Below are 18,946 nucleotides of genomic sequence, written 5' to 3'. Positions count from 1 at the left end.
TGAATTATTCGGACGTTGATAATTTAGCAGAGAGCAGCGAATGGAACTCAAATCGACGCCTCATTTCCCCCTAATGGTTTCTATCATCCTCCTTTCCTCCACTTTCTCTTCTCCCGATCTGGCAGGGGTGGCAGCTAAGACATTACTGAGCAGATGGATCAAAGCTTCTTGATGTCTTAACCATCTCGGTTTGGGAAGAAGCCTGGATGAGGATGGAAAACTGACGTGCTTAATAGGGCGCTTACTGGAAACCTTGGCAGCTCTTCCCTCTTTGTTTGAAATGCGTAGACGGAAATTCCAGCACTGGAACCTGCAAGCCAGCCAACTCCCCCCCCCCAATTAATTAGCTTGATCGGGTAGGAATTGGCTTCAGAAGGGCTTCTCAGCCAAACCTCTGCTGATAGACAGACAGCCTGGCAGATCTCTCCCTCTCCCTCTCTCCCTCTCTCTCTCTCTCACACACACACACTTACACTTGGATAAACACAAGCTCCCAGATACAAAGAGGAGACCCTTCCCAGATTTCAAAGCCTTTTTGCTCACTTTTTCAGCAGGTTCAGCTCCAGGCACACATTCAGCAAGTGTGAGCTGCATTTGCACCCCTCCTGCCGTTCTGTTGGATCAGGAGGACGGGGATGGCAGGGTCCAAGGGTATGTGCCTGTTGTGAAATAGAAATCACACTTAGACCTATATGCTGCTTCCCAGTGCTTGACAGTCCTCACTAAGCAGTTTACAGAGTCAGCCACTTGGCCCCAACAATCTGGGTCCTCGTTTTACTCACCTCGGAAGGATGGAAGGCCAAGTCGACCTTGAGCCAGTCAGGATCAAGCTTCTGGCAGTGGGCAGAGTCACCTGGTAATATTGCCTTCTAACCCCTGCCCCACCACGGCTCTGGTGGGAAGGAGAAGCGTGAAGCTCCAGCAGTGGCTGAGGCCCAGAGGCCCTTCGGGTGCTCTGTCAGGGCCCCTCGGCATGTTCTGCGGCCATTTGTGGGTGGGAAGCAAAGACGCAGAGCAAGTCTCCTAAACGAAGCGCCCCCAAATGGCACACCTGGCCCTGCTTTTGTTGGCTCTTGGCCTTCCTGAGAAGGCCTGGCTCCTGAGTGCGCAAGAGGTCCCTCCCACAACAAGGCTCGCGCAGAAGAAGTGAAGGGTTTTAAGCGGAAGTGCCATAGCGTGAAGCTCGATCGATGCTGGGCCCTCTGTGGTCTCTGCTGAGAGCAGATGCTGGTGGCAAAATGATGAAATGCATCAAAGGGACATTTCGGAGCCTCTTGGCTGAAAACAAAGATTCTGCTGGATTGGGAAAAGGTACAAAAACAGGCAACTTAGCAAAGCAATATTTTATTATTTGAAAAAATGAAGTGAGGGAAGAACCAAAGAGAAATTTACAGAAGGATTACTAGCATGGAGAAGATGCTTGGGAGAGACTCACCCACCTTCGCCCCACAGGAAGCTCCAAAGAAATAGCTGGACGGGGACTCTGGGCAAATATAAAGCAATATTTCTTCACCCAACATCTAATAATTTCAGGACTAGAAGGTACAGAGATGATCAGCACCCTGGACAGTTCAAAGGACGGAAGGAGCCCCTTCGGTCCAAGTTGGTGGAGATCAACTACGATTGAGTGATGGCAAACAGCAGAAGTTTAGTTTAGAGCGGTGGTTCTTGACCTTTTCTTTACCATGGCCCCTCTTTAAGTACCTTTTAGGACCATGGACCCCCCAAGACTTAACTCAAGATTTAAATCATAACATTTCTTCAAGCCTTTGCAGGACTCTCTGGGATGATATTGCGGCCCCACAGAGGTCCGCAGATCACAGGTTGAGAACCACTGGTTTAGAGGACCTCAGAATTTGAACCCGAGCTGGCTGCCTTCTCTTAGGAATTGCTTTCTTAATTTTCTATTTCCCCCTCCTGGGCTGTGTGTCTAAATAGGCAGCCAACAACTCTCTTTTTTAAAAAAATTCATGTTGATTGGATGTAATGGGATGTGGAGCTGGCGTTTTAAATCCCTAGCAAACTTTCCCCCTTGGCGAGTCCTGTCTGAAAGCTGCTTTCTGCAGCTTCTAAATGGAGGGGTGGGTGTGCGTGTCATTCATTGGAAGGGGAAGGCCCCTTCCCCCAGCATTTCCTATGAAGGAGCAGCCCTTGGCCAGGGTCCTTCGGCAAGGAGGCTGCCTTCGCTCTTGGTGCAGAGTCTTTATCTCCCCCGGCAGATGGAGAGTCAGGAGCACTATGAAAATGTTATTTATTGCTGTGGCTCACTTTCCTATTAAAAAACGAACATTTGACTTGGTTTTATTTCACAGAGAATTACATCAGCTCACCCAGGACAGCCATGGCATCGCCAGCAGTAGCAAAGAGTTTAATTTTCATCTGGAGCCTGAAATGGCTGTCCAGGGAGCCGGAGTGATGATTTCACTCTGGGCGGGCAGTGCCAGGCCTTTGCACCTGGGCGGGATTCGGCCTCAGCAGTCGAGGCGGGCTCATCGTGAGAGGAGAGAAAGGCATAAGCAGCCCCAGACTGGGGACCCCAAAGAAGCGAGGGAAATCTCCGCCAATTAGTCCCGGGAGCGCTTTATTTCCGCACCAGAGTCCTTGAACTGCATAAAAGCAACAAAATGAATGACAAACGAATCAATCCTCTTTTGGGGTTGTTTGAATGCGGAGCTTCGGTTCAAGCGCAGCTCACTTGCAAGGGAGGCCTACAACAGCGGCTGCAATTTTGAATAAGCGGAATTACATTATTTTGGAAAATCTCCCTGGATTGCCTCTTTCCAAAGATGATTACAATTTGTAATTTTATTCATAAGCATATGCTTCCCTTTTTTCTTTCCCAGAGCCCCACCGAGGGCAGAGAAACACGCTCTCTTCCCGTTGCTAGGTGTGTCGCGCCGTAGTTAGCAGGCAGATGACTTCGAAAGTTCTTCTAAGGATCATGTGGAGCAGAACCGGAATACATTTTTAGAACTTGCCGGCTGTGGGGTTTTTTTCCCATTACTCTTTTATACATTGCAGGCAAGAAAGTACTATTTCTTAAGCAAAAAATTAAAGCTCTTTTCTCTGCAAAGCCTGCCCTGTCTTAGGTTTTTGGAAGCTGCACAAAGCCAGTCTCAGTCAGCCCCAAATTGAACAACCAGCCCAATCCATTTATCTGCGGGAACTGGTCAAGTCTGCAAAGATTTCCGTTTTGGTAGCAAAAGCAGGAAGATAGTCAAAGCTCTGGCAGAGAATCCATTTTCTGAGCAGTGGCAGAAAGCGACTGACTACAAGCAGGGGTATTGGCAACTTTAAGACTTGTGGACTTCAACTCCCAGAATTCCCCAGCCAGCATAGCTAAGACCAGGAAGCATAGCCAGCTGAGGGAATTCTGGGGGTTGAAGTCCACAAATCTTAAAAGTTGCCAAGTTTGGAGACGCCTGGAGTAGAGGCCTCCCAGGCTTTCCTTCTGCAGGTGCTGATCTCCGAAGCCCCCGGTCACTGCCCCAAACGCAGCCCTCTTCCCTCCTGCTCTGTTGCTGGAGGCACCAGCAGCGGAGCCCTTTGGGGCAGAGCCTGTTCCTTGATGTCAGTCTGGGAGAGCAGGATGGGGGGGGGAGGGGGAGGTTAAAAGGGAGCCTTTTTGTGGGAATCTCAAAGCCCTGGCAGATGCTCCCTCCTCCTCCGGTTTCTGCTCCTCCTCAAAATGGGGCTCAGATTGGCCAAAACACGGACCAAGGCAGACTGGTTCCAGGGAAGAAATGACGGAGTGCACATGTGCAGAGGTTGGTTGGTACCCAATAACAGCAGCAGTCAGGATGCTAATGAAAAGAGGCAGAAGGATAGAGCGGTGGGAGAAAGTGGGTGGAACCATGGTCAAGATTCCTTGATTTTTGGATGGGGAAAGAACTTGTGGGTGTTTATTGCAGGGTTCATACCGGAACCTTTGTATACTTCTAAGTCAGCAAGGCAGGAACCTGGGCAAGGAAATGGCATGGTCGTTCGGGTAAGAAGTTGCTGCAGAGTTCACAGAAAAAGAATTATTTGAGGACTCGGGAGGTCTTCTCCTGGCCTACAGCACTGGAGGTTGCTGAGCTGCTGCTCATTTGTATTTAACCTGCTCACAGCCTTTTGCAAATCGATCTTAATGGGCAGATTTAACAGTGACTTAAACAAGTGTCACTTTTTCCATTGATGTTGAGACTGTGTGGCAGGGCAGACCTGGAGTAAGGACCGTGTCTCGCTGTAACCAAAGGTTCCCAGTGGATTGGTGGTCTTCCTGAAGATTGTGGGTTGCTATGCAGGAACAAAATAGGTCTCTTCCCTCCATGTTGCATCCTTGAGGTCCCCGGTCTAGAGTTGCAGATGACCCAGGAGATGGGAGGATCTTTAGGAACAGGCTAGACATTAGGGGAGTGGCGGCCAAAGAGCCGAATCTCACCCCAGCACTGGAGCAAGCCAGCCTACTCTGGGCTCAAGCGGGGTTTCCAGTCCGGAGTGGTGGTTGGTGAGCAGAGGGATCATCCTGTTTCTTCTTTCGAAGGCAGCAAAGAATCTCCAGAACAAAATCTTCCATCAGAGCGGAGAAGCCTTTTTGCGTGATTAGAACTGAGTGATGGCCAAGGCAGGGGCTACCTTCTTCATGCTTGCTTGCCTGCTGCTTGCAGGTCCTGCCTTGGAAGTGACTGTCCCTCTGGACCTCTGCTGCCTCCTCCCTCCCAATTTATGGCTTTGGGGAAGCTTCCAGACAAGGCTTCACTAATTGCAAGAAGGGGGTGTCTTCCATTTCTGCTCCCTCCCTCCCTCTTTTCCCACTAAGAATAACAAGAGGGTGGATTTGACGCATGGATTCTCAGTGGCCGAGTGATCGCCCAGGACTGCTGTGTCCAGAATCTCAGAGGTCACAGCCGTTACAGCCCAAGCTTAGTGGGTCCTTTTGGGGGGGGAGGGAGACTCTGGGTGAGGGGCTCTTAAGCAGCCAAGGCTGTTTGCGTGGGTGGGGTGGGAAGATGGCCTCCCAAGGTCTTCAGGGCAGCGTCCAGCATCTTAGAATTGTGCTCGGACAACCCTACCTTCCTCCATGCAGTTCCAGCTGAGTGGCTGATGCTGCCGGGGGTGGGGAGGGGAGTTGAGTTTGCTAATCTTGGCAGCTCCTCCAGCAGTGCTGCCTGGGATAAACTGACCTGCTTGATCTCAGCACAATGTTTTAAAGAACAGTTTGATTCTGGCTTGCCGGCTGGAATGGCTCTTCCTCCCCCCTCCCCCCAATTCACTTGGCCTCCAACCTTTGTCTGAGGGCACCAGAGTTCGGTTGAGGCGTCCATCTGTGTCTGTGCAGCTGAGACGTGTGAGGAAAGGTTGTGTCAGTTCTCCTTTCTTATTAGCTTGACTTGACTTTGAAAATTGCTTTGATCTGGGGAAGGAGGCTTTATTTGCAGGACATAAAAAAAGAACCTTCCTTCCTTCCCTCCCTCCCTCCCTCCCTCCCATCTCCTTTCATAATCCCTCCCTCCCTCCCTCCACCCATCTCCCAATTTTCAGTGTAAATCCATTGGTTTAGATCCTTTTTTCCTGCCATTTACATTTAAAAAAAAAACCAAGTTCCCTCTGAGGAGCAACAGAGCTGAGGAAGTGGCAAACATCTTCTGGAAATACCAGTTGATTGATGAATGACATGGAGGCAGAATAAACAGTTCGGTAGCATCCGTTTCTCCAAAGTTGCTTTTAGTCAGCAAATAGCAAAAGTCAACATACGTCTGATGTATTAGCCAGATGCAAATAGCAAAGCTATTGGCGGAAATAATGTGCATTTCCGTGCAAGGGATAAAAATGAGACTTGGTTCCCCCATGTCCGTTACACTCCCTATCCACACACACACACAGAGCTTCTGCCTTGATAAACTCTCTGTCTGCATATAGATTAATATTGTGCTAAATGGCCTTTTTAATTCTTTAGAATTGCTCTACAGTTTCTCTCTGGCTGCTTGCCACAAATTAGTGACAAGCGTGCACAGAAACAACCCTTTGAATTGGCTCTGAGTTTTTATCTGCTTGGTCTTTAGATAGTATTTAAGTGGAGATGGAGAAGAGTCTTAATTAGCTCTTTGGCGCAATGGATTGTAAAAACAAACTGAAGAGAAAATCTAACACAACTTTTCTCATACTGGCCCTGGCTAAGATGTGTGGACTTCAACTCCCAGCATGCCCCAGCCAGCATGCCGGGAGTCGCTCTACCCATCTCAAAAGCAGAGCGACTTTCCTACTCCACAGACTCTGATCACGTCCCTTCTGAACTTGCACCATCTGAAATGAGACTTTGCAAAGTTGAGCTTCTGATGCTGGTTTAATATCTGGATTCCAGATTAAAATAATCATGTACATCTCAGCGGGTGGGCTTTGAAATCTCCTGTCGGAGGGCTTCAGACCAGATTCTTGGAGGGGAGGGAACTTTGCCCGCCTCTTCTGGATTTCCCTCCAGCCTTTCTGGTTTCAATTCCCAGAAGCTTTGCTGGCTGGGGGATTCTGGGAGTTGGTCCACCTATCTTAAAGTCGCAGAGGTTGAGAAACCCTGGTGCAGAAAAGACAGAAGGTAGCAGAATTAGGGGAGACCCAGGGAAAGGTAGGGGGGTATCTCAAGCTGCTTCCACAAAGGAATGGAACGCCCCTCCCCCTTTCTGGCTTGGATCATGGAATTGTTGTCCTGCTGTTTGCTTGTAGTTAACTCTAGGTAAGATCCAGCGAAGGTTGTGATGGATCTAGGCTTCCCTTTTCCCCCAAGTTTGCTCCTCCTTCAAAATGGCCTTCTGTTTTTCCTTCCTCGTACTTCAGGGATTTTCTGAATTGATTAGTGGGGAGATGTTTTTTCTTTCTTTTTTAAAATAGCTTTCCTGGATGTGGATGTGGCTGGCCAGGTGGTGACCTCCCCACTTCATCGGGTCCCTCTTAATTTCTGCTGTAGCATAAGAGACTTGCCTCTAAGCAGATTCTCCCAAGACACTCCCAAGATTTAATTTTTGCTTCGTTCAGTAGATCATCTGGAGGTTAATACACATTAACAACCATAAATGGAGGGAGGAGGAGGAGGAGCAGCAGCAGCAGTGGAGGAAAAAAAGAAAAATTAACAGAGGCAGCAAAATGCAGAGTCTTCCTTCCTTCCTTCCTTCCTTCCTTCCTTCCTTCCTTCCTTCCTTCCTTCCTTTTTTCCTTCTTCCCTCCCTCCCTCCCTCCCTGGTGATCTTCCCATCAGGAGTCTTGGTGTGTCCAACCCAGGATCTGGTCCAGCGACTTGGGTTGGGTTGGCAGGGGTCAGTGCTGCCTTAGAGGGAGGTGGTCTGGACTGCTCTGAAAAGCACTGAATCGACTTGGAGACCAAAGGCAGACAGGCAGGCAGGCAGGTGGTGGGTGGGTGGGTGGGTGGGTGGGAATCCATTTCAAATCTCCAGCGTTCTCTCTGTGCAGGGAGATCCTCTCTGGAATACATGCGAAACATTTGTTTAGCTTAATTCCCTTGGGGGTGTGGAGAGATCATGAGTATGCTTGTGTATCCAGAGCTCTCAATGGGCTAAAGATGCTGAGCGCAGGGACAAGGCCTGGGGAGAAACTCGGCTGGAAAACTAACACTTTCCTGGCTGCCAATTAAATAAAATATCACTAGCTTTTCCCCCTTAAATGTAGTATACTATGTAATGTTTTTCCAAAACAGAAAAAAATTGGTTATTATTATATATCCCCATAGATAGACAGAGAGAGAGAGAGAGAGAGATTGGTTAGTTGATTGATTTAAGAGCATTCACCTTTGCATCTTATTTCATATTTTGCTACTTGCTTTTCTTCCGTCTTGAAGAGGAGTTTTGCATTTTTCCTGCCCAAAGAATGCACAATTGTATTGCAGGCCGAGGTGCAAGCAGGCCGTGGCCTTCTGTCTGTTTTTGTATTTTCATCACGCCTAAAGACTCTGGTCTCCAAATGAGGCTCCTGCTCTGCTCAGAACCACTTCTGAACAGTGGCTTTTCTCATCTCCTTGTTCCATAGAGGCTCCTCTCCCTTTGCTTCCATTGCCAACTAATATCAAGGTTTATTAATTTTGTAATCATATTTTACTCCCCATTTCATGGTGCTTTCTTTGCAAGAGATAAGCAAACTGAGTGTGTAGCCTCCACAGGGCTAACTGGATGTTGGGTAGTTCTGGGGAATCTTATGCAAAGCAAAGATTTTCACAGCGCAGGTTTGAATAGAGCCAGAGTGTATCTCGCAGTATCTCACCTGTTTTTCTTTTCACCGTAAACCTCTCGTAAATAGTTCTGAAATGTGAGCCTGTGGAAATGAGCAGATCAGTGCAAATCCAGCTGAATCCCTTCACTTCCCTCCTCCTTATCTCTCCACAAACATTTTGTTGGCTGCACAGATTCTGCCCGTATTTTACCACAAGGTGTGCCCGTGTCTCTAAAAGTCGTAAAATGGGACAAAAGTCACTTAGCAACAGAAATTTTGGGCTCAATTATGATCGTAAGGCGAGGATCACCTGTAAAAGAAGGAAATTGCAAGTGAGCAAACCCTTCAGTTGAGCAGCCAGATATTGGCTACAAGGAAAAGCTGCACCAGCAGAAAAGAGGGGCGAAGGTCCCACTGGGCTGGACTCCCATCAGCCCCCTGGTCTTCTGCCTACATATGGGACCCCCCTCCAAGAACGGCTTGGCTTCCCTCAAGACTGTTCTTGGCTTTCTGGACTGAGAGGAAGGTCATCCTGGGGCTGCCTGCACAGGAAGCTGCCCTTGAGCTGGCCAAGAGCGCCGTGCGGCCTCTCACTCCATGTTCCTTCCGACTTGTTGCTCTGGAGCCCAACCAGTGGCAAGAGAGAGATTCCCCATTCCCTAAAACCTTTGCCTCCTTACCTTCTTGGTGACCGAAGATGTCTGAAGTGCAGCAGGGATCGGATCCTAACAGGTGGGCTTATTTAAGAAGCAGCAAGTGGCCAAGACTTAAGCCACCTTGTCTGGGCTACAAAGCTAAGTATAGACAGGCTGAGTTGGGATCTATCAGGAAACCAGGTCAGTAGATGAAAAGTTGGAAAAAAAATAGAAGTGGAAGAAGGCTTGGTTTTCACAGAATTGCCAAAAAATCTGCAGGGTTGCCCCATCCACATCCTTTACCTTGGGCTGTGGTTGAGTGATCTTTTTTTCTTCCCCTGCCAGCTGTTGCTGGGCTCTGAGGAGGGAGGGCAAACCTTCCCAGACGTTCTGTGGCTTTGGTTCCTTCCTGGGGGAGGAGACAAAGAGAGGGAGGCCCTCCTGGGACCTGCCCTCCCCTCCCCAAACTGGCAAGGAGCCATCCTAAAAACTCTCACTGGCCACCCTGAAGCTGCGCCCATAGAAGAAGTCCTTAACTGTGTGAAGAACATCTCTGGCTTGGTTGCCTCTTTTGTGAACCGCAGAGGAGTGGAAGGGAATCCCTGGCCTTTTCTGAGTGGGCATCCACGGTGGGGGCATTTGGGGAGCTGGATCAGCTGGGGCTGGTTGCAAGGTGGGAAGAAAATAAAACAGATTGCTGCACAAGTGGGAAGAAAATGCAGTGAGCAGCAACACCTGAGACGATCATGTGAGAACGAAATGTTTGTTTCCAAACAAATCTGATGAATGCAGACAACTTTAAACACACCCACCCTCTGTGAGTTGCACTTCATTGAGGGAGCAGGTAAACCAACTTTGTAGGCAGCTGAAAAGTAAAAGTGAGCCGGGAGGGACGGGGGGACAGACTTGAAATTCAGGCGGAATGAACTTAATTCCTTCTTTTAAAAGTCCCTTTGTTAATTACTCGTGTTTAGATGTTAACCTATCGGAATTAATGTTTCCCTTCCACGTTCCCTGACTAAGGAGAGGGTGCCTGGGGTGCTTCGGGGTAGCTGCTTGGAAGGCTTTTCTGTGCAAATTAGAACAAAGGGAGGCTGATTGGGGGAGGGGAGGGGGGCTACGTGGAGCCGTTCACTTTTGAGACCAAAGAAACAAGGCAGGGATGCCCCTCTGGATGGAAAGCACTAGAGCAGCTCCTGCCTACTGGGCCCCCTCTCGCTCTGGGCCCAGTCAGCTGTGCTGGCCCCAGAGTGTCTGTCTCCTCGGCAAGGCGAAACCCCTGAGCTGTAGGAGGCAGCCCTGCTCGGCTTCAGCGCCTGAGGGCTCAACGGCTAAAGCTGGAGGGTTTGCTTCAGAAGCACAAAGTCTGAGCGTTGATTCTTCTAGCTTTGTGGGTCCTGACAAGGTAGGCTGGCTCCTGGGGGAGAAGCTCAGGTGGGCTTCTCCTGCCAGTTTCTCCTTCCGTTCCTCAGCGTCCAGGGCACTTCCTCTCCAAAGGGTTTGGCTTTCCTGCCCCCAGACCCATCCCGAGTCCAGGCTGTGGAGTGGCTGCATCTCTCCAGAGACCCTCCTGATCCCTCAGGAGCCTCCTGGCTTTCGTCAGACGTGCACTTGAGGTGACCTCAAAACCAAACCCATCCCAGCCACACCCCCCCCACCCGTTTGGTTTCAGTGCCGCTGGTGTCCTCTGCCTCCCCGTTCCCCCCTCCCCCTGGATTCCCCCCCCCACGTCACTGAAAATGATTGAAGGCCTTTCATTCTGCGATCTGTAAATCAGGTAGCCGGACGTCTTGCGGTGAGGCTTATGCAACTGGAAGAGTTTCGGTGCTTTCCTTCACTCCTGCTCTCGCTTAACAAGCGTGGCATGACTTCCGAATTCTGCCTGGCGCATGAGTCCACATCAAACTGAGCAAATCTAAGATGAAAGCCTCTGAAACCCAGCCGAGCGCAATTAGGTATGGGAAGTGTGGTGCTCCTTCCACGAGGAGCTGAATCTGCAAGAACGATTCTTTTGAGGGCAAAGTGTTTTCATTCTGCTTTTGAAAGAGGGCTGGGCTCATCTCTTCAATATCTGAGAGAGTTTTGATTTCCAGGCTGCGCCCTATTTTCCTGTTTAGAGCATCTCCCTTGATGGGGCCCCAGAGATTGCCTCTCCTTGTGCGTCAGATCCCACAAAATATGAGAATCCGGGCTTTGAATCTTGATCTCCAAGGACCTGGCCCAGGGATGCTACTCCTAGGGCGGAGGCTTCCTCGCCGTTGCTGCGTTCAGTAGAAGTGCTGTGTAACATTTCTCACACCCAGATGTCCTGGTGCTTGGAAGAGAAGCGGTGGGCACGAGGGAGCCACCAACAGGCTAGATCAGGGGTCTCCAAACTTGGCAACTTTAAGACCCGTGGACTTCAATTCCCAGAATTCCCTAGCCAGTATGGCTGTGTTCGCACTTTAAGGATCTACCGCATGGCTGGCTGGGGGATTCTGGGAGTCGAGGTCCACAAGTCTGAAAGTTGCCCTGTCTGGAGATCCCTGAGCTACGGAACTTGCAGCTCTGCAGCCAGTGGAGGAAGGAGAGACAGACTCCCCTTCCCACCAAGTACTTGGAGATGGAGAATCTTAGCCCACCTCCAGAAAATGAAGGAGTGGAAAACTGGAAGGGTTTGTGTTCTGCCTTCCAAGCAAAAGTTTCCATATATATATTTCCATCTTCATCATCTCCATGGTCATCTCTCTCTCTCTGCCCCTCTATTACCCTCCTCTCTATCCAGCTGAGGGTTCTGGAAGAGGTGAGCCCAACACATCTCAGAGGTGCTCGATGGAACCTCCACACTAGGCCAGTCCCTACAGCCCCTTTCCTGTTCTGACCCAAAAGCTCCGGATGGCATGCAGGCAGAGGGCCTCAGGAGAAGAAATGCCTCTGGGCGGCCCAGTTCTTGTGCAGTGCAGCCAAGCAAGGATGGGCCTGTGGAAGAGAAAAACCAACCACATTTCTGGAAAGTCCCCTGCCTGTTGACTCAGTGGCTCCCCAGTTTGGTTAATTTCTTTGGCTGCCTGTAATTAGTCTGCTTGGCTTTCCAGAGGAGACAAGCCCATCCATTGTTTGGAAGGGAGAGTAGGCAGAAAGCAGTGAAATAGTAATCAAAGTTTTCTCCAAGGGGAATTCGGGGGAGAGTGCCATCTGCCTACTCATCAGCAGCCAGAGGAAATTACATCTCCCAGTTCTGCAGAATTCTTAGAAACACATCAATTGCACGGTAAGGTTGGACCTGCCAGGAACACCTTGGGTTTTGTCAAGGCAGGGACCTGGAGGAAGGGTCCGTGGACGGAAACACCCCCTGGCGTCTGCAGGGGGCCAAGATCTCCAAGAGGGAAGCTGCAATCCAGACTCTCTCTGTTTCCGTGCAACCACCAACACCCTCGTTTCTCTTTCACATTGTTCCACCCTGCAAGCTTTTTTTAAATCAAAGGATAAATCTGCAAGAATCGATTAGTTGGGAGAGGCTGATCTGGGCTTCCTGGGACCCAGTTGAGTTGCCAGGGAAGGCCCCCTCAGCTGGGATTTGGCCTGGTGGCCCTCAGTGATATCCAGTAGTCATAGGATTTACTCAGGAGGATCTCTAGGGACGGGCTCCCCAATGCAGGTTCCTATTCCAAGGCCCTCCATGGGGGCCAGAGGGAGCTGCATGGGGCTCAAGGGTTATGCCTGGCTGGGGGATTCTGGAAGTTGAAGTCCAAAGTTGCCAAGGATGGACATCCCTGAGTTCAAGGGCTTGGTCTCCAGTGATTGGTATTCAACCCTCAGGAAGCTGGAACTGCAGCCTAGGGGACACCCTTTGCATGCTGGCTTGTACTGGAAGGCAGGGAGGAGCTGGGGTTAGGTGTTCATCAGCTTCCAGTAGGCCTTGAACATCAGCTGAACATTAGCTTCCAGTAGGCCTTGGCAAGGAATGCTGGTTGGACCACTAGGTCTCCAGCTGCCCTGGCAGGAGAGGGTGCCAATGTTGCTGGAGTCTGGTTAGGGATTCACTTGCCCCGCAACACAAATAACTACGATTGTGGCCACCCCACAGCAGCCTTCTCTCTCCCTGCTGCCTCTCTTGCTTGGCCTGCGGATGCTTCTCCGCTCTGCATTCCTGGAGCCTGTCCCCAGGACACCCGTTCCCCAGCCAGCTGCAAGCAAAGCCCCAAACTCTGCAGGTGCCTCCGATTCAAGAGAAGAAGAAGGGTCCATTTCAAGCCACGTTGGCCAAGAGTGTTGTGTGAATGCCAGAATGATCTCTTGCCCTCCTGAGGCTTCCTGCTTTTGCATCTCGGCTTCGGGAACCTAGCTCTTAACGCCTTTGCCCCCTCCTAATAAGAGCATAAGAGCCCCAGCGGGCCTACCATCCCTGTCCTAATGTTCCCTTTATTGGTATTCATTTTATGTATTCAATTCATGCTTATACTTAGATGTGTTATATAATACGTACTTGACAAATAAATAATCATAACAACAATAACAATAACAACAATAATAATCACCCCCTGTTTGCTCCATTGAGTTGCCCCCCCTCCCATCTCTGCCTTTCTGGTCCTTCAAAGGGGGGAGCTCAGGAGCCGCCTTTCTCCCCACTGGCCACTGCCGTTTCTGTCCTGTGAGTTGTAAAGGAGGTTCCAGAACAGAAAACCCTGAAGGCGAGGGCCAATTAAAGCTTAATGCACACCTGCTGGAAAAGAGGAAAAGAAGGAAAAGCTAATTTATTTGGGTGGGGGGGGGAGGGGGGCTGTGCTGCTCTCGTATTGTGTTCCGGGGAAAGGCGCTTCTTTCATGAGCTTCATGTGCAGAAGCCAGAACCATTCCATTTTCAGGGTTAGCGCTGCACGTCCAATAAAACCACCTCAGTGGCGTCAGGGCTTATTAATGGACGTATTAATGGCTTTCGAGGGTTGGGTGATGTCCTCCTCCTTCTCTGCTGAGAACAGCATTTCTCCCCCTCCCCCACCCCCTCCACATCTTGCAGCCACTTGGCTTTCCTCTAATCCTTGCTTTCGGCTGCTGGCAGTGCAAACATGACTGCTTGGAGGACGGTGTGTCCAGAGTAGTCCGGAGGGAACTGGACCAGCCTGAGTTTCCTTCGTGTCCAGCTCATGTGCCTTTGCTCCAGCCAAGAGGTCACACATGGGATCATCGCTCAGAAGTGTGGTAGAATCTCACATTCACACAGACTGGAGGGAGGCCGAGAATAGAGTCCTTGCACTGCAGTAAGCGGCACCAGACTGGTCTCTCCCCAGAATCCCTGCAGCCTTCTCTGACCGCTCCCAGGGGCGGGCAGGCAGGCAGTCTGGCGAGAATCTTGTAACCTGGAGGACTAGCAACGAAGCTTCTGCTTGAGGCTGTTCATGGGTGGCTCTGGTTGCGAGATGGAGCTCCAGTCTTTAGGCCACTGGTCGTTAGCCATGATGGGGGGTTGAGTGGATCTTCAGAGGTGCCGAGGTGGGCCATAGACAGTAGGACCCCCGTTCTCTGCTGAGTCTCCTCCCAGTCTGAACAAGCAAGGTGAAGAGGTTCTTTTTCTGATTGTCTGATTCTTGCTCGGGCATGGAGTCCTGCCTCTGGGATTTTGGACAGGAGTCCCCAGAATTTCCACCGGTGGCAAAGGTCCACCAGATTGGAGAAGGCTGTGATATGATAAGAGGACAAAGGGGTATTGGGAGGTGGCCTAGTTTCCTTTCAATGACCTTGTGGAGTGATACCGTGTTTCCCCAAAAATAAGACCCTGTCTAATATTTTTTGAACCCTGAAATAAGCGCTTGGCCTTATTGCCATGCGCTCAAAAACCCAATTGGGCTTATTATCAGGGGATGCCTTATTTTGGAGAAAACAGGGTACTTGCAGGTAAGTACACTGAAGATAGCTGCTCAGCTTACCTGGGAACAGGTGGAAACACTTGCTGTGTGATCTCCCCTCTGCCTTCACCAGGTGGGTTTGCAAATGGCCATCTGAGCCTCAGTTTCCCTTTCTCAGGAATACGGCCTGCCAACCCTGCCCTACCTTGGAGGCCTCTGGGATTAATCACAACTCTGAAGATCTAATTCCCTCATCTCCCCTCGCTGCAGCAAATTCCTCTTTTTGACGGTTGTCTGCATGATTGCCCCACAATCTGTTCTCAGGCCGTTTGTGGTGATTTGGACACGGTGTTGCTTAGCAAGACAGGGATGACTTATTTAGGGGTTAGGTTGTTTGGAGAAGATGAATTGCCCGCTGTGGAAGCGGCTCTTATTGTTGTAAATTGGGGCAGAAATGGCAGAGGCGTTGGTTAAACGAAGGTGGGTTTCTCGTTCCACCCATGAAATGTGCAGTAATGGAAGCCCATGAGGGCAGTTGTGGTGAAGGGCCTTTTCAGGGTATGATGGATGGGGAAGGTCAACCAGGAGATCGGGGCCTCTGCTGGTTTGTGGATTCATCCCATTTGCCCACCAGATTCTGCAGAGCTTGAGCTGGCACAGATACAGTTATGAACAACCGAGGGAATGGCTTCGCGTAGTTTTTGAAAATTTCTCTGTATGCATAATTAGGCTTGATGACTAACAGTTTGGATGCGTTTGCTTTTTCCTTGAGATGAGAGCGAAATCATCTTTGTGTGGAGTTAATCCAGCAGTGATGGGCACGTGGGAACCGGCCGTTGAGGCAGAGAGAGTAGAAGGGTCCCTGGTGCTCTCTGAGCTTGCTTCTTTTCTTGCAGATGTTTCATGACCCTAACTAGGTAACATCATCAGTGCTGGTAGTGACTACTATCGGTAGCACTGATGACATTCCCTAGTTGGGTCACGAAACGTCTGCAAGAAAAGAAGCAAGCTCAGAGAGCACCAAGGAGCCCTCGTTTCAACCCTGAGCTACAAATCTTCTCCACTACAGTAGAAGCTGCAAGGCAGTTTCACTCACCAGAAATCGTAGCTGGGAAGACACACTCTTGAGTAGAGGTGGAGGGATGAGCCAGTGGACGTGGGTGACCCAAGAGAGAGTGCCAGGCCACAGGGCGCAGGGGAGTACATGGGAAGAAGCCGCTTTCAGGGTCGCAAGCCAGGAGCCCCTCAAATGAAAGTTCTCCCCTTGCTGATTTTAATCCTGGAAGGAGCAGAGGGACCGTGAGGGAGCCCCACTTCTTCTCCGGCCTAACACGAAGCCACCCTTCCTTTTCTCTCTTGCCCTTTGCAGGATGAGATGTCGACCTTTTTCCAGTTTGGGGCGTCCATCCAACAGGAGGCCATCATCATGCTGAAGTTCATGCAGTACTACGACTGGCACATATTCTCCGTGGTGACCAGCATTTTCCCTGGCTACCGGGACTTCATTAGCTTCGTCAAGTACACCGTGGAGAACAGTTTTGTGGGCTGGGACATGCAAAACGTGGTGACCCTCGACGCGGCCATCGGAGATGCCAAGTCCACAATTCAGCTGAAGAAGATCCACTCTTCGGTCATCCTGCTCTATTGCTCCACGGACGAGGCCACCTACATCTTGGAGGAAGCCCGGTCCTTGGGCTTGACAGGCTATGACTTTTTCTGGATCGTCCCCAGCTTGGTCCGTGGGGACATAGAAATCCCACCTGACAATTTTCCAGCAGGGCTGATTTCAGTGGCCTATGATGGGTGGGACTACAGTTTGGACGCTCGGATCCGGGACGGCCTTGGGATTATTACAACGGCCGCTGCAACCATGCTGGAGAAATATTCCTTCCTCCCCGAGGCCAAGACCAGTTGCTACGGGCAGTCGGAGTACAGTGAACGGCCATCTCACATGCTTCACAAGTAAGGCTTCTTTTGTTCCCTAAAGCCCTGGGAAATAAAACCATCGGTTTTTGAGAGGTTGAGCGATGCTTGTCTGTGTCGACTAAGGGCATCCTTCGTCCATGCAGGGAAGCGTTTGTAGAAGGCCGAAGCCCTCAGCAGTTGCCTCCGGTGGCCTTGTAGGTCAGGCGGTCTGATGTTGGCTGGGGCAGGGAGGCAGGGAACTAACCCAATTAGGCTGGTTAATTTAGCCAGGAAACATCCTGAAGAATCTGGTGGGTTGTGACCGCTGGTTCAAGGGAGCCGGGGTGGCTGCAGGCAGCTCCTTCTATGCAAGGACATGGAGCTCATCCGAGGCTGGCCAGCAGAGGAAATTCAGGCTGCTTGTCTCATCTGCACGTGGCTGAAAAGCCAGATTCCATTCGTAAGGCCTTGAGCCAGGAGGAGCTGGTGATGTCACTGGATGCAGAACGGGTGGCCACCCTTGGATAAATGGCTCTGAACTGACCTTTGCCCTCTGTCCCAGTCAGCACAGGCTGTCTTTCTGGGGGTGGCCCGTTGGTCTCGGTCAGTGCTCGTGCCCTAAACCCTCCCCAGGCTCCTTCGCTGTCTTTACCAGCGGCTCCAGGCTGAGAACATTAAGCAACGCAAGTAGGTGCCAGAGCCCAGAGCTCCTTGGCCAGGCTGCCTCAGTGGAGGAGCAAGGACAAGTGACCTTGGAAGGAGGGTGGCTTTAAGAAGGGGAGGGCCGAGATCCGAGAAGGGTCAGTTTAATATTCAGAAACCATTCCGCAGGAATCCTGGAGATACAGCCTCCAACCTTGGCTGTTGTAACCTGAATACAAATAAGAGGCAGGTTTGAAAAACAGTCCTTACTACTAGGGGGCAGGGCTGCCTTTAGTTGTAGGTTTCCTTCTTTAATGGCCAGTGGCTTTTCCCCCTCTTGATGTATGGGGTTGTCGATGAAGCCCAGAAGTGGCCCATCTCTGCAGATATGAAATAAGCACGGAGGAATAATGGTTTGGCGAGCGGCTGCGTTCGTGGCATCTGTGCTACTGCAGATACCGATCCCCCCCAAATCCCTCTCCCCTTTTCCCAGGGGGCACCTCTCAGCAGCCTCTCGCCTTCATCTCTGCAGAGTGCCGGATATTGATCACACTTTTCCCAAATGTTGTCCGCTTTGGGCAACACAAATCATGAATCTGGATACAATCACCCATGGACTGGCACTGATAGTTTTGCAGCCAGAAGGCTAGAGATTCACTTTAAGACTCTTTCCCCCCGTGTGGTGGCTCCCACCCTCCACGAAAGCATTGAGCCAAATGCTGCTCTCCAGCCTCCCTCAGGAAGCTGGGATTTGCTTCTGTTGCCACATCCTTCTGTTCTAAGGATGGGGAGGGGGGCACCAAATCACTGGCTGGACTCCCAACCGGTTGCTGACACCGTCCTGATCCCAAGGCCACAATCCTGCCCAGTCGGGCTGCTTCCTGAGGTCTCCTCCAGCCCTGGTTAGCAGCCACCAAGGAAGGAAGCAGATCAACGGGCAGCTGTCCTTGGTGCTGCAGGCAGCAGCCGAATCTCCTGACGCAGCTGCAGTTTCTCCTTCGGGAGCCACCGCCTAAGCCACGAATGAAGCTCCTTGACCAACTCCTCCACCCTTCCCGATGGCCGTGGCCCTCTGAGCCACGTGGCTGTCTTGCCTTGTCCCCCACCCCCACCCAAAACTTTACTTTTGCAGTGTGAAGGCCTGCAGGCAAATGCGTACAGACTTGGGTGATGTCCGTAGGCATCCCAATCCCGGTGAAGAGGGCCTTTTCCGGGTTCTGAAAAGCCCAGGGCCACCATGTCCCCCTGAGCCCTCCCCCCATCCTGTTCTCGCTGCTGTCAATGCAGCATTTTTCCTCTTTGCTTCCTGTGCCCATTGAAGCCATGGCCTTGCAAGAGAGAGAGAGAGAGAGAGAGAGACGCTGGAGTTGTGTGTGCTTGTCATTCCTGTGATGCGGCTGCCTTTGTTAACTGTTGCCAGCCTGCACGGCCCTTACACACAAAACGCCTCCTTCAAATGGAACACGATCCTGTTTGCACATCCCCCTGCAGCCGAGGAAGGCAGGCAGCAAGCCCAGAAGCAACAGCCAGGATGGGGCTGGATTGACTTCCCTGCTCCCTTCTCGCTTGGCTACGGGCTTAAGGCACAAGCTTCTGAGCCCTAAATTACCTGGGAGCTTCCAAAGACTTTATGGGAAAGCAATTTGGAAGGGGAGGAAGTTGTGAATTAAGGGCAGAAAAATGGAAGGGGAAGAGCCTTTGAGGGACCAGGAGAGATGGAGAGGGGGGAAGGTGGTTGAGTCTTACAGC

The 18,946-nt window shown here is 50.9% G+C and overlaps 1 protein-coding gene across 2 annotated transcripts in view; it reads left to right on the top strand.

The window, feature by feature from the left end:
- GRIN2A (glutamate ionotropic receptor NMDA type subunit 2A) overlaps window positions 1-18,946 on the top strand; it is a 63,874-nt gene that overhangs the window by 25,715 nt on the left and 19,213 nt on the right. For both annotated transcript variants that reach the window (XM_060684071.2, XM_060684070.2), the window contains one exon: window positions 16,020-16,612. In XM_060684071.2, coding sequence (XP_060540054.2) covers window positions 16,020-16,612 — 593 coding nt within the window. The remainder of the gene's footprint in view (window positions 1-16,019; window positions 16,613-18,946) is intronic.

The sequence above is a fragment of the Pantherophis guttatus genome, chromosome 14, assembly GCF_059756535.1.
Source record: "Pantherophis guttatus breed Tessera chromosome 14, ASM5975653v1, whole genome shotgun sequence".
Classification (NCBI taxonomy): domain Eukaryota; kingdom Metazoa; phylum Chordata; class Lepidosauria; order Squamata; family Colubridae; genus Pantherophis; species Pantherophis guttatus.
Note: the sequence above shows the minus strand (reverse complement) of the source record. Positions and strands in the feature narration are given on the sequence as shown.